Source organism: Fragaria vesca, linkage group LG4 (assembly GCF_000184155.1).
Source record: "Fragaria vesca subsp. vesca linkage group LG4, FraVesHawaii_1.0, whole genome shotgun sequence".
Taxonomy (NCBI): domain Eukaryota; kingdom Viridiplantae; phylum Streptophyta; class Magnoliopsida; order Rosales; family Rosaceae; genus Fragaria; species Fragaria vesca.
The window spans coordinates 19,438,688-19,452,910 of record NC_020494.1 but is presented as its reverse complement, the minus strand read 5'-3'; the positions used below and the strand labels follow the sequence as shown (position 1 = coordinate 19,452,910).

The window sequence follows — 14,223 nt, the reverse complement described above, 5'->3', positions numbered from 1 at the left end:
GAAGCATAAAAACAAGTCTTGGTTGGTATGACTAGGCCATAAAATAAGATGATTGCTAAAGACAAAAGTCGGTGGTCTAACAGCTAAGTGTATTATTGAAGTGTAAAGGCTTGCAAATGTGGACAACATGGACAACGTAATCATCATTATGAACTCAGACTGAGCAGATTGTCATCTCCAATTCCTCCACAGCCATATATGTTCAGTTCAGTGAGAAACTACGAATGTGTATTGTGCTTGATGCTAACTTTGATTTGCTGCTGTTTTACTCTTCATATATTATCATATCCTTTGCTTTGCTTGCTGCCGCATTTCTGTCATTTACAAGACACCAACATAGATCCCCATGAAGATTTTGAAGATAAACAACCATTTTGTGATAACTTTCACTGTATGTACAATAATTTTAAAACTTTTATCATGTTTGTTTCGAAGTATATTGTACTTATAAATTTTAACTGTTTGCCATGACAAATGAGTCACGGACATCTGCAACTTCCGGTAATCGTCTATATTCTATACACAAGGGGATTTGTACATCTTTTTCTGAGAAAGAGGCAAATTAGGCAAGTAATCTTTTACAAAATGATACATATCTTTTACTAGTCAATACTTGATGGAGAGGCTTAAAGACTAAAATATGATCGACCTAATCTAGATCTATTCTTAATAATCTGAAAACAGAACATAACCATTCTCTGAAAGTCGTAACTGACTTTTTTAAAAATAAAAATCATTGTTCATAAACAAACCTTAATATGATAATTTATCATTGAAAAGAAACAAAAAGCTAATATGATGATCAACCAAATCATTCGAAGACATCTCAAGCTAGACCAATTAGCAAGAAAGAGAAAAACCTAAACCCTAGTACAACAATCATGTTACCAACGATTACAGACATGTGGTACGGCACCATCGTCAACGTTTACCCTAAACCCTAAAATAAGGCAATAGTTTGCTGAGATCATCACTCGACCGTGTGAATTCACTGCTTTCGTCATTGAATTTAGTACGGTGTTTGATTCTTCCCTCCAACAAATACTCGCATCAAGATAATAATAATACAGCCACAAAGCATGGAAGTCACCGAGTCAACACGCCTCAAATGCTTCCCAGTTCCGAACTCCTCTGTTGCGGTCCTCATATACCCACTTTCCTCATCACAACCCCAAACCAAAACATAAGCATCACATTGAATCCGACAATCATGAACTTGTAGTAGCAGATAAAACTAAACCCAAAACAACATCATCATCATCATCCACCTCTTGATCTCTCTCTGTTTCGTTTTTCTGGGTATTCGTTTATGGGCTATACTAGAACCCACAGAAATCCATGACCAAGACCAAGAATTTCCTCAACAATCTCATCAAAACCTTCGGGTTCAGCTCAAGCAGAGGTAAACAACCAAACCCAGATCCAGTTTCTTTAATTTCAGCTTCAAGATACGATCTTTCATGCTTCTGCTCTGTTTTTTTGATTGGTCAGAGGGACATAATGAAGAGGACTTAGAGAGAATTGCTCAACAAGAACAGAAGGTGTTCCCTTTTGAGACTTTGGTGGCTGCTACCAAGGATTTCCACTCTAGTAATAAGCTCGGACAAGGCGGTTTTGGGCCGGTTTACAAGGTTAGATCCGATTCAGTTTTGGTTTGACTATTCTGTGTAGTTCCAGAAAAAATTAGACGAGTGACTTGGTCAAGTCTTTCCAAACCTACATTTTCTTGTGGAGTTTGTCTTCAAATATCACATTTTAGGTTGGTGTCCAAATGTTTAATCTAGTGAATATTGTGGTTCTCTTATTCTTAGTAATGTCAAGATGTTGTGGTATTTACATTTGTGTACTAAAACAAATTATTTAGAAATATGTTGTGTTTTCGAAGATTCTGAAATGTGAATTCCTGATATTCTTGTCTCCCTGATTTTACATTGCAAAATTGCAATCGGATGTCTCACCATGCTTTTGCATTGTTATAAAGATTCTGAAATTTGCCAGGAGCATTCTTTTTGTAGAATCTTAACAAGCAAAACGGTGATTTCTTATAGGGGAAATTGGCTGATGGTAGAGACATTGCAGTGAAGAAGCTGGCACAAGGTTCAAGTCAAGGAAAGAAAGAGTTCATGAATGAGGCCAAATTGCTTGCTCGGGTACAACACCGCAATGTTGTGAATTTATTGGGCTATTGTGTTCATGGGGTAGAGAAACTACTTGTATATGAATATGTCGTAAATGAGAGCCTTGACAAGCTTCTTTTCAGTAAGTACTGCTCAATTCTTCTGCACTCAATTCATTACGTTCAGATTTTTATTTGATAAATGCACAATGAATACTGCGATCTTGCCTTAGGTTTCTAGTTACAGATTAGTTTGGGCTTATGGTGTTTGATTCAAGTGGGAATCTTTTGAAGTATCAGATCTGCTAAAGGCTGTACTATTAAATCAAAACTCTATTACTTTTTCTTTTGCCTTTATTAATTTCAACTCTAACCATGAGCAGCTAAGATTCAAAAGAAACGTAACCTTTCATGGACTTGGATCTTTGGTAATAGGTTGCTTCAAAAAATAGTTTAAACCTTTTCGGTTTCATGTTCAGCATTAGGTGTAAGCCCATTCTTAGAGCAGGTCTAAGCAACATTTTCATCAGAGAAGACTCAAAAAAGTTCTGAGCTTGGCATTTGCAATCTGTTAATGCTGACATATTTCTCTCAAATGAAAAATATGTCATTACTCATTAGCATAGTCTTCAAGTTTAATTTTGCTCTTCCGGTCTTCCCATCTTACAGTTTTTCTTTCCCTTTAACTTGTCATTTGCTTAACACCTTGCGGAAGAGATAGATCTTAAGACCTTGATTTTATCCAGGTTCTTTTATCCCAAGCAAAACCCACCAAAAGGTTTTGAAATTTGCACGGGCTTGGCAGCTCAGAATGACATGTCTACTCCTTGTCAACCCCAGGACTTTAACCCCTAAAATTGATTGATAATCTATAACTAGTGCACATGTTACTTTCATGTTTATCATACTAATTCTAATTTCATCAGCTTTTGAATTAACCTTCAATGGATCTTAACACCCAATTGGTATGGTATTGCTACAGAACCGGAAAGACGACAGGAGCTTGACTGGAAGCGGAGGTATGATATAATCTGTGGTGTTGCAAAAGGTTTGCTTTACCTTCATGAGGACTCGCACAATCGGATTATACACAGAGACATCAAGGCCAGCAACATTCTGCTTGATGACAAATGGGTCCCCAAGATTGCTGATTTTGGCATGGCTCGTCTCTTTCCTGAAGATCAAACGCACGTTAACACGCGTGTTGCTGGGACCAAGTATGTTCTTCTCATCTGCTCTTACCTTGTATGTGATCAGTCAGATGTGCAAGTGTTTGTGACCAACTAGTACAGTTTACTGATTTTAATATAGACCTGTTGTACTATGTTTGATACAGTGGGTATATGGCTCCAGAGTATGTCATGCATGGACATTTATCGGAGAAGGCGGATGTATTTAGCTTTGGTGTGTTGGTTTTGGAGCTTATCACCGGCCAAAGGAATTCGTCATTCAACTTAAATGTTGATGAGCAGAGCCTCCTTGATTGGGTAAGATCATATATCAACACTGTTTTTATCAAAAATCCTCTGGCGAGGTGTTGCAAAAAAAACTTAGTTTTTGTGCTCTTTTGTACCATAGTTATAGGGGTGCATCTTCTTTTCATGCTCTTGAACGTAAAGCTTAATCTGCATCACACATTATCCATAGGTATGCTGAACATTTCCAAACAGAAAAGCATAAGAGATGCATTGTACTAAAACATAAAGTTTTTGCCCCACCCTATGTTTCAAACTCTGGTCACCCAATATGTTGCGCTTAGTCAAATTGTTAGTTGGAGATGTCATGAGCAAAGAAAAAGTGGTAATAAGAATATAAGATTCCACACCCACACCAAAGAAAAGTCTAAGAGGAACCTGGGCCAGCTTGGGGTTTTTGTTTTAGAAACTGCGAAGTTTATATCAAAAACTTCTGCTAAACCTAAGCAATGTGTGCTATTGCTGCAGGCATACAAGCTGTACAAGAAGGGGAGAAGCTTAGAGATTATGGACCCGACATTAGCACCATCTGCGGACGCTGATCAAGTAGCAATGTGTATCCACGTAGGGTTACTATGCGTACAAGGTGACCCCCAGGTCAGACCTGCCATGCATCGTGTGGTCGTGATCCTATCAAAGAAACCGAGCAACCTTGAAGAGCCAAGTAGACCCGGATTACCAGGATCAAGATACAGAAGATCTCACAGACCTGCTGGATTATCCTCCACTGCTGGGACTTCCGGTGAATCAAATTCTCATTCATCCGGATCGACCTTTACAGCAACTGGAACCAGTTCAGCATCCCATGTAGTACAAAGCCGGGGAACCAGTTCGGAAATCCAAGTAGTACAAGACCGGGGAACCAGTTCAGGGACCCGAGTAGTACGAGACCGGGGAACCAGTTCGGGGACCCGAGTAGCACGAGACCGGGGGAAACGTCCCATGGAGAGTTAGATGTAATAGTGTAGGAGGTTTTGTTTATTCTTTGGCATTGTAGAAAGGTGTAATATGATTATGTTAAAAGTTAAAATGTGAAGAGAAATGCAGAGAAACAACATGCTTCATAGAGAAACTAGACAAAACCAAAGCCCTGTAGCACAGAAGCACTCACTCTCACTCATCTTAACGAACCAGAGCTTATGAAACAAAGAAGACACTGTAGTAATGTGGAATGAGTCAAACCACAGTATGAGAGAAGGCATAATGAGCCGACAGTATCTTATTAGGAACATAACACAGTCCATGTAGAGGTGAGCCGACCATAGGCGGTCTTCGATTCGACACTTCCGATGAGTTTTTGTAACAAAAGGAAAGTTATAAATGGAGCCTCTGATGTCTAGTTTGATATCCCATTCCAAGAGTGATCAGCATACTCAAGAAGATATACCATATCAAAGGAGGATTTAAAGCTAGCTTGTAGCTCCAATGGCTTCCAACAAACTTGTCACCCTAATCGCCGTTGTTCTGATTCTTCTCCCTGCAGTCGCAATGGCGAAAGATATTGTTGTCGGAGACGATAGCGGCTGGAAACTGGACTTCGATTACCAAGCTTGGGCCAAAGACAAAGTATTTCAAGTTGGTGATACTCTAGGTACCATTTTCTTTTCATTTCTTGTATGTGCCTTGTGATTGAAGTTACAGAGTACTAAACTAACGTCGTTGAGGTTGATCATTTTACAGTGTTCAAGTACAAACCTCCTGCACACAATGTGTACAAGGTGGACGGAGCTGGATTCCAGGATTGCACGAAACCGGCAAAAAACGAAGCATTGACGAGTGGAAACGACAAAGTAGAACTGAAGACCGCCGGAAATAAATGGTACATTTGCGGCGTTTCCGATCACTGTGATCAGGGCATGAAGCTTACCATTAACGTTATGGAAAAGTCTTCTGCTACTCGTGGGATCATACTCTCTGGAATCCAAGTCTTCGTGGCGGCCATCTTTGCCATCATGGCAATTGTGGTGTGATCTACTCGTATACCAAATTCGATTCAGCACATGAAATATGATTTCTTGGTTTTTAGTCCAATAATGGGTTATGAGCAAGGGCAGATTCAGGTTTTGCCTGCTTGTAAGAGATTTGTATTTCTAAGTTCACTTTAGTATTGAAAATGAAAGTATGTTCTTGTTACCATTCTTCTATTTATCTGTGTTGCTTTGATATATCAAAATGAATAAGTATCAAGTAACTTACACTATCTTTGAGCTATTTTGAGGGAACAAATTAAAGTTTATGAACTTGTTTTATAAAACATACCTAGATTGGTCTTATTTATAATTTGGTGGTACTACACTACTATGTTATTCGTTTTGAATTAAAATATCAGAAGGTAATGTATTGTCGGAAATGCGACAAAATTCTCATTCATAAACTGATAATAATACATATATGATCATATAATGTTTTTTTTATCACACATATTACAACTTCGTGAGTCGAACTTACAACCGCTTACTTGCTAAGATACGTGAGACTATACCGCTAGACAAAATGATATTGGACATCATTATATAATGTATAGTTTGTTTTAAGATAAATTTATCGAGTGATCAACTTATTTAATAAGTGAATATACCTAGATTGTTTATTATATATAATCCAACTTGTAAAAAAAAGAGTTAAACTTAAATTCGGCTCATTTTAAATTTTATTATTTTACGTTTGTACAATAAACGTTTCAAGTTTGAGTTTTATATAGAAATTAAGTTGAATCGAGCTCAACAAACACTCAAACTTATACCGTAGTTAAATCGAGCCAAGGTTACGCTTAAATCGATTCAGAGTTCTCCATAACAACATTTTTTTTTTATCAAGCTCTATAACAACATTAAAATCGAACTTGATCACCTAAGTTTTTATTCATCTCACTTTTGTAAGGTGTGAGATATGAATGAGTAGCACCTAGAAACCGACGCGTGTCCCTCACAAAGATGGTTGATCACGAGAAATGTCAGTATCAACCGTACTTTGTAGCTGACCAGTCTACTTACGTGAACAAGTAACTCAGTAACAGTAAAAAGATTCCACCAAATTAAGTAAAAAAAGTTGTTTACATGGCCCCCACCATCTGAATCATCACACATGCCCTTAAATCACTCTCAGCCCTCCAACTCTGAGTACGGCCCGCCAGATGTGCGGATCCATTTACGTCTCTCCTACGCTGGTCCACAGGAGATTATACCCTTTCCCAAAGTAGGCCCCACTCCCCGCACCGGATGATGGATCCCATTTTGAATCTCGGTGCCACGTCACCAAATCACTGGCCGAATCGTTTTCGACCTCACCTTCCTTTCACTGTTTCGGCCAATCACAAACCCGAGCCCACGAAAGTAAGCAGATCAGACGCCTATGTTATCCTCCCCCCAAATTATTCGAAACGCACCGGACACGAAAAATTCAAAAAAAATTGAAGGACAATCCCGTAACTTCCCTCAAAAAAACTCCGAAACCCCAACTTCCCTCTGCCATGTCATCGATCCGCGTGACTCCTAACAACTCATTTTCCACCGTCAGATTGCACACACAACCGCCGTCCCTGACCGTCAGATCGCACTCCGGTGGTCATCCTGCGCCTTTAGAAAACCCACCTTTTAAATTCTTGCTCTCTTTCATTTCCTTCTCTGCATCTCACTCTCCTCCCAGACTCAAGTCTTCGTTTACAGAGAGAGCTCTCATGGCCACCACTGAGGTATTCAACGACCCACCGGCACCGGCGAATCCAGCTCCTCCGGCTCTCCCAGACTACCCTAAGGTAACAACCGACCTTCATTTCTTCATCACCAAACCCTAATTCATGACTTTAAATTTTGCTTAATTATTTGGTTTTGTTGTCTCTACAGATGATTATGGAGGCGATTGAGGGGCTGAATGAGACCGGAGGCTCGAACAAGACCTCAATCGCGCAGCAAATCGAGTCCACTCACACCACCGATCTGCCGCCGGCTCACGCCACGCTTCTAGCGCAGCACCTGGAGAAGATGAAGCAGAGCGGCGAGCTCGCTTTTGTGAAGAACAACTACATGAAGCCTGACCCCAACGCGCCGCCCAAGCGCGGCCGTGGCCGTCCTCCTAAGCCGAAGGTCCCGGGGGCTGAAGGAGCTGCTGCGGTGGTTTCCTCGCCTCCGAGGCCACGTGGCAGGCCTCCCAAGGCTAAGGATCCGTTTTTCCCGACTCCGATTGTCCAGAGCTCGACCTCGGGAGGAGGGTCAGGCCGGCCACGTGGCCGTCCTCCGAAGAAGGCCAAGACTGCTCCGACCTCGACTCCGGCTGCTGCTCCGGCGAGTGGTGCTCCTAGAGGGAGAGGCAGGCCACCGAAAGTGAAGCCCTCCGTGGCTCCGGTGGGTTGCTGAGCTCACAGTGAGAGGGAAAGTCGTTTAGGTTTTTTTATTTTTATTTTTTTAATTTGGGTTAATTTTAGGGTGTGTTGGAATTTAGTGTTGGGCTAATTGATGGTTTAGCTTTCATTATCGCAGTGTTTGTTTAATTTTCATGTGTTGTGTTATGTGGTGGTGGTGGTCATGGAGGAGATTAGGGGTGGCCGGAATATTCTGAATCTCAGGGTGTAATGTGACTGTAATTTCATGGCAATGTAAATTTGATATCTCAGCGGCTAGTTGGGCTTTTCTGCCATGTGCCTCTCTCTCTTGTGTCTCTCTCACTCTATGCCAAAAGAAAGCGGTTACTTCATTTAAAAAATGTCCACTCTTTTTTTTTTAACTCCGAATTTGATGCGCCTTTAACGCTTTTGGCTTTTAACGTGGTGGGATGTGGTTGGTTTCTTTTTTGGGATACCTGTGCTTTCCATGCTTCATTGAGTAAAACATTGAACAACGGTGAATTAGTAACTAATACAAGTGGAAAACTGATAAAATGTTATTCACATTTGGACCAGTTTCTAAATCAAACATGTATAGTCAATTAACTATGCTTGCTAAAATTGTTGATACAAAAGAAAACCAACCCCCATCGTACGTAATTTTACTTGTGCAGATGACCGTGGGTTACAAAATTGGAGAAATTTAATTTGAATCGTTCCACTTAAAGTGGAATGAATCTGATTATTATATTTCTTAGATAACCGCTCCACTAAAAATGGGAACAAACCACTTTTTTTTTCTCCTTAAAATTTAAGTGGTGTTTTACAGTTATATTCATAATAACTTACTTTTATTTCTTTGAGAATTTCTATTACCTTGGTTTTTTAGGTAATTCAAAAAAAGATTTCACCAAATACAACGTCTCGCTTTCTAATAGTAGAGATATCAAAAATCTTTTTTTTTTTNTTTTTTTTCTCATACTAAATTCTTCTTCGTACTTTTAAAGCTTAGTTCATCAATCTTGTATTTAGAAAACTCAATCTATCCATATATGGTTGTCTAACTATTATTCACTATAACTATATGTGATCAAGTAGGTAATGGTTTTGAGAAGCAGCATACTGGTTGTTTTGGTGGCAGTGACTCTTTGTGGTACTTGTTCTAGTCCTTGTGTTGGTGTTGTTTACAAAGTCGACCCAGATGGTAAAGTAGGAGTTGATTACGACTAGTGGTCCTCTTTGAAAGAGTTTTAACTTGGATATGCTTTGGTAAAGAAAATTGAGAGGAATACTATTTTTACCGCATGCTTGTAACGAGTTGTTAGGTTTGCAGATCATGGACTTGACCATTGACTCTAATCTAGTGTAACAAAACTTTCATCTTAGTTTCTTCAAATATTTTAGTAAATCTAAAAACAAAGATTGAAGAAAAAAAAATTAACGTGATTGGGTGGTTGAAACTTGAAATGAAGAAGCGATTTCTTTACTGATATCTCTATATATTAAGCGGATTAGGGTCGATTACTGTTCAGTGAACAGTGTCGTCACCCTTCTGTCCTTGCTTTTCTTCTTTTTTTACGTCTGTGCCATTGTAGCCTCTGTGGCCTGATTTTCCCTCACCGCTTATCGCACAGAAGAAGAAAAACAAACCTTACCGCACCGCTTTAGGAAGAGAGAGAGAGAGAGAGAGAGAGAGAGAGAGAGGCAATCGGAGAAGAGTGACGACTGCTTTGGCTCAAGGAAAAAAAAGAAAGAAAGGAAGGGAGCTTTCAGGTTTTGATTCGTCAGAGAGAGAGAGGCAATCGGAGAAGAGTGACGACTGCTTTGGCTCAGGGAAAATAATAAAAAAAGAAAGGAAGGGAGCTTTCAGGTTTTGATTCGTCATAGAGATAGCTAAAGTTGTTTTATTTTCCAAATAGTGGTTACGAATTAGTTTGAGGTTAAGCCTCAGATGATGAACATGAACATGCGGCAGGCGAGGCAAGCAATGCAGCAACATCAACCTCAGATGATGTATCACAGGTCTCCATACATTCCTCCTAGTACTACTGGTTACTACCCCAACTATGGTCCCATTCCTAGTTTTGCTCCATATCCTTACACTGCCGAGCCTAATTACGGCGGTGATGATGGCAACAATGCTGCTCATATGTTCAATGATGAGAACACCAGCAGCTGTTCTATAATGTGATTCTAAGTAGAAATGAATGTTTACAAAGTAAAGTCGGCATTAAAACATATTGGGTAATACTAGTAGGTTTATACCCACCCAATAAAAATTTACGAGTAATACCCATTTGTAAAATGTTGGGTTTGGACCCACTTTAAATGGGTAAAACCTATACCCACACTCATTACCCATTTATATTGTTTATGCTGTCTTTTTCAAAACTTGGCCCTACCTGTTCAAAAAAAAAAAACTGATAATTGCTAAACTAGAATCGATGAAGTAGTGAGAGAGAGAGAGAGAGAGAGATCAAGTCCTGGCCTTTGTAGATGGAGGCGAACCAGAAGAACCACCAGACCTCCTCTTTCCTTCGATGGTGACCAAACCGCCATCCATCACCAGAACCTCCTCCCTCGGCACCACTCTCAGATTCTCCACTGGCGAGAACGGGTGGCACCGCTGCTTGAATCCGTCGACCGGCAACTAAGAGCCTTCTTAGAGGTACCTGAGTAGCGATGAATCGGTCGCGTCCTCCTTCTCCTGTGTAGAAATCCTAACACGGTCATGGATTGAAAACCGATATTTTGGGTATATGAGTGTTATCCAGGTACCCACGGGTATTACCTGTACCCAGTTCATCATACTCATGGGTTTTTTTTTCAAAATACACATACCCACCCATTACTAAAAATGGGTATACCCGTTACCCAAAATTAAAACCAATACATACCATCTTTATTACAGAGGAATAAAGATGCCATCTTTATTACACAAAGGAATCGCCAACATCGTTAGCTTTTCTCCCGCAACTGGTGCCTTGCCAGAAGAGGTGGGTATATAATGTTAACGAGGTTAACTGGGTCTGCTGACGATCCCACAACCGGCCCTTCAAACTTTACCCAAAAGTCTCTAACTCCAACTTCAGCAAATCCTCAGAAAACGACGATCAATGGCCAAAATGACACCGTCGCCGGCAATTCTCCTCCTCACCCTCCTCCTCCTGATCACACCGCCGCCCTCCCAATCCCTCCCCTACTCCCAATACCGCACCCTCTTCTCCCTCGCCCACTCGCTCAGGACGCACGTGGCCAACCTCCGCGCCTCAAGCGGCGACCACGCCGGTTCGAACTGGGCCAGAAACATCGCCGCCAAAATGGAGAGCGGGCTGGGCCTCGTCTTCATGTGGTCGGCGGGGAGGGACTACCTCAAGAACTGCTCCTGGAGGGAGCTGCCGTACGCGGAGATGTACGGCGCCGCGTCAGAGATGAGCGAGTTGATGAGGTGGCTCGGTGAGTTGACTCGGAAGGAATCGGACTCCGAGCGATCCGCTTCGTTGCTGCATAGGCTCCTCAGAGTGTTCAGTCAGTCGGTACGCACCGTTTTGCTTTGCTTTTTTAACCCGTTAGTTACTCTAGGTAAAATGTTTTTACTAGTAGGAAATGGCATCTTACCCATACGGCCATACTCGCATATTGTAGTTTTCTAGAGACTATCATCTATATTAGTGTCATCTAAAGAATATCATGTATCGTGTACCGAAGAATTTCTATATGAAAAGTTATAGAATATTTTTGATATAGTATAAGATAACGATTACTTCAGAATGTAAAAGTAATTTGTGTAATTTGACGTGTACAAAAATGTTACAAGTGATATTGAAATTATCAGAAAATTTAGTGTTGTGATATAACAAAAATAATTTGAACTATTGGGCAGGGATCTGTCAGAGAAGTGGTGAAGGCATTTCAAAAAGAGGTGGTGGAGGGCGAGCTATTGAAGGACTATCTTGAATTGGGCAGCATTGACTTTCGATACCGCACCCTCTTCTCCCTCACCCACTCGCTCATGACGCTCGTGGCCAACCTCCGCGCCTCCCGCGGCGACCATGTCGGTTCGGACCGGGCCAGAAACATTGCCGCCAAAATGGAGAGCGGGCTGGGCCTCGTCTTCATGTGTTCGGCGGGGAGGGACTACCTCAAGAACTACTCCTGGAGGGAGCTGCCGTACACGGAGATGTACGACGCCGTGTCAGAGATGAGGGAGTTGATGAGGTGGCTCGGTGAGTTGACTCGGAAGGAATCAGACTCTGAGCGATCCGCTTCGTTGCTGCATAGGCTCCTCAGAGTGTTCAGTCAGTCGGTACGCACCGTTTTGCTTTGCTTTTTTAACTCGTTAGTTACTCTAGGTAAAATGTTTTTACTAGTAGGAAATGACATCTTACCCATACGGCCATACTCGCATATTGTAGTTTTCTAGAGACTATAATCTATATTAGTGTCATCTAAAGAATATCATGTATCGATACACGCGTTGTACCGAAGAATTTCTAAATGAAAAGTTATGAAATGTTTTTGATATAGTATAAGATAACGATTACTTCAGAACGTAAAAGTAATTCATGTAATTTGACGTGTACAAAAATGTTACAAGTGATATTGAAATTATCAGAAAGTTTAGTGTTGTGGTGTACCAAAAATAATTTGAACTATTGGGCAGGGAGTTGTCAGAGAAGTGGTGAAGGCATTTCAAAAAGAGGTGGTGGAGGGCGAGCTATTGAAGGACTGTCTTGAATTGGGCAGCAATGACTTTCGAGGTGTGCTTCAGATCCTCAAGGATTTGGGATTACAGTACAGTTCCGCCGCTAGTTCTATAAGCACCAAGAACTTTGACATCTCTACTCCAAGGTGCTAAGAAATTGTCCCATTTTGTAGTTTGTTGTACGAGAATGAATTGTTTATATCTATGACTGTGTTGTAGGGCTGGGCATGAGACGAGATATAGCTAATCTCACGGCTCGTCCCGGACATTGAAATTGGAACGGGACGGGACGGGCTTTGCCTTTTTAAATTTCATCCCACCCGGCTCCTATCCTAGTTGAGACGGGATGGGACGGGACGGGACGGGCCTAATCCCGGATAAAAAAAGTTGAAAATAAACTTGTAAGCAAAAGAAATAATTTCATAGTTTTATAGTGTTTTTTTCTCTATTATGTATTAACAAGTATTTGTAACATATTTACAAGTACAACATGGTATAATAAGAGAGTTTATACTACTTGCTTTCTCTAAACTTGTCATCACTACTATGGTGCAATAAAAGACTCTACAACAACAAATTAAAGTATTAAACATCACTGTTATTGAGTTGGTGACAACCTAGTAACTTAAAAAAACAAAGAGATCAAAACACTTAAATGAAATGCTTAAATCACATTTTAATTAATAAAAAATCAATCATTAAAATAGTCGGGACGTGAAGGGCCTAAATGAGACTTGAATTATCCGTCCCGTGTCCCGTCCAGTTATATATAAACTAGGGCTGAAACCGGTACGGTAACCGACTTTTTAGTCCCAAACCAGCTACCGAGCCAATCTTCTTGGTATAGAAATTTCCAAACCGTAACCGATCTGAAAAATCAGTATCCCGACAAGTCGGTTGCCGAAAATATCGGTTTGGCGTCGGTTGTTAACCGGAATTACCGATCTAGAGAAGAAGATGAAAAAACAGTAACTGAAAGCTCGTTTGATTCCAGACCTGCTAAAACTCATTTGATTTTCTAAGCTTGGATGACATGTTTTGACACGACCCACCCCGAATTTCACCCTGAAACCCAGAGTAAGTCGTGCGGGGACCACCTCCAAGGAAAATTTACTGAAAAGATTAAGCAAATCTCCCTTGCAGATGGACAACCCTAAGTCGAAAATTTCATATTACACTTCTGAACTTTACATAATACACAAAAATTCTAAAGTATTCAGAGCTACTAAACACAAGCGGAAGCAAGAAAACACGAGTAGGTTGAACAGGTAACCTACTGATGAAAACTGGCCGAAAAGCGGGTGACTATGCCTCGTCTCCTACTAGATCCAACCCGAACTCTGCAGACTGGGCAATTTAAAACGAAGGGCCCAGGGGAAAACATTTAATAACGTTAGAGTGAGTGGACAAAAATAAATTAATAAATAAAATATTTATGTTTTCCCAAATTAATTTCTAAGGAAAAATCGAATGCATGCCGCAAGCGATAAAAACCTTTATCCCATAAAATATCAAGCCTCTCAGACTCTATAATATATGTATGTATTTACACTCGTCCATACTCCCTATATAAAATTCATGGGTCTATATAGGGCTACTACGCTCGCGT

General features: G+C 40.7%; 4 protein-coding genes across 4 annotated transcripts; all 4 read left to right on the top strand.

Annotated features, from left to right (window-relative positions):
- Positions 1 to 1,156: 1,156 nt before the first annotated feature.
- On the top strand, positions 1,157 to 4,640 carry LOC101303797 (cysteine-rich receptor-like protein kinase 10-like). Its single transcript, XM_004297419.1, has 6 exons — positions 1,157 to 1,402; positions 1,492 to 1,631; positions 2,049 to 2,259; positions 3,099 to 3,333; positions 3,453 to 3,603; positions 4,060 to 4,640. Exons 1-6 carry the CDS (start codon positions 1,339 to 1,341, stop codon positions 4,543 to 4,545), a joined length of 1,287 nt encoding a protein of 428 aa, XP_004297467.1. The 5' UTR covers positions 1,157 to 1,338; the 3' UTR covers positions 4,546 to 4,640.
- A 439-nt stretch (positions 4,641 to 5,079) lies between these two features.
- LOC101307010 (stellacyanin-like) lies at positions 5,080 to 5,561 on the top strand. Its single transcript, XM_004298465.1, has 2 exons — positions 5,080 to 5,182; positions 5,272 to 5,561. Exons 1-2 carry the CDS (start codon positions 5,080 to 5,082, stop codon positions 5,559 to 5,561), a joined length of 393 nt encoding a protein of 130 aa, XP_004298513.1.
- Positions 5,562 to 7,222: 1,661 nt separating this feature from the next.
- On the top strand, positions 7,223 to 8,105 carry LOC101303507 (HMG-Y-related protein A-like). The gene is made up of 2 exons (XM_004297418.1): positions 7,223 to 7,345; positions 7,434 to 8,105. Exons 1-2 carry the CDS (start codon positions 7,268 to 7,270, stop codon positions 7,941 to 7,943), a joined length of 588 nt encoding a protein of 195 aa, XP_004297466.1. The 5' UTR covers positions 7,223 to 7,267; the 3' UTR covers positions 7,944 to 8,105.
- Positions 8,106 to 10,883: 2,778 nt separating this feature from the next.
- LOC101303214 lies at positions 10,884 to 13,064 on the top strand. The gene is made up of 3 exons (XM_004297417.1): positions 10,884 to 11,445; positions 11,793 to 12,215; positions 12,573 to 13,064. Exons 1-3 carry the CDS (start codon positions 11,026 to 11,028, stop codon positions 12,765 to 12,767), a joined length of 1,038 nt encoding a protein of 345 aa, XP_004297465.1. The 5' UTR covers positions 10,884 to 11,025; the 3' UTR covers positions 12,768 to 13,064.
- Positions 13,065 to 14,223: the final 1,159 nt, after the last annotated feature.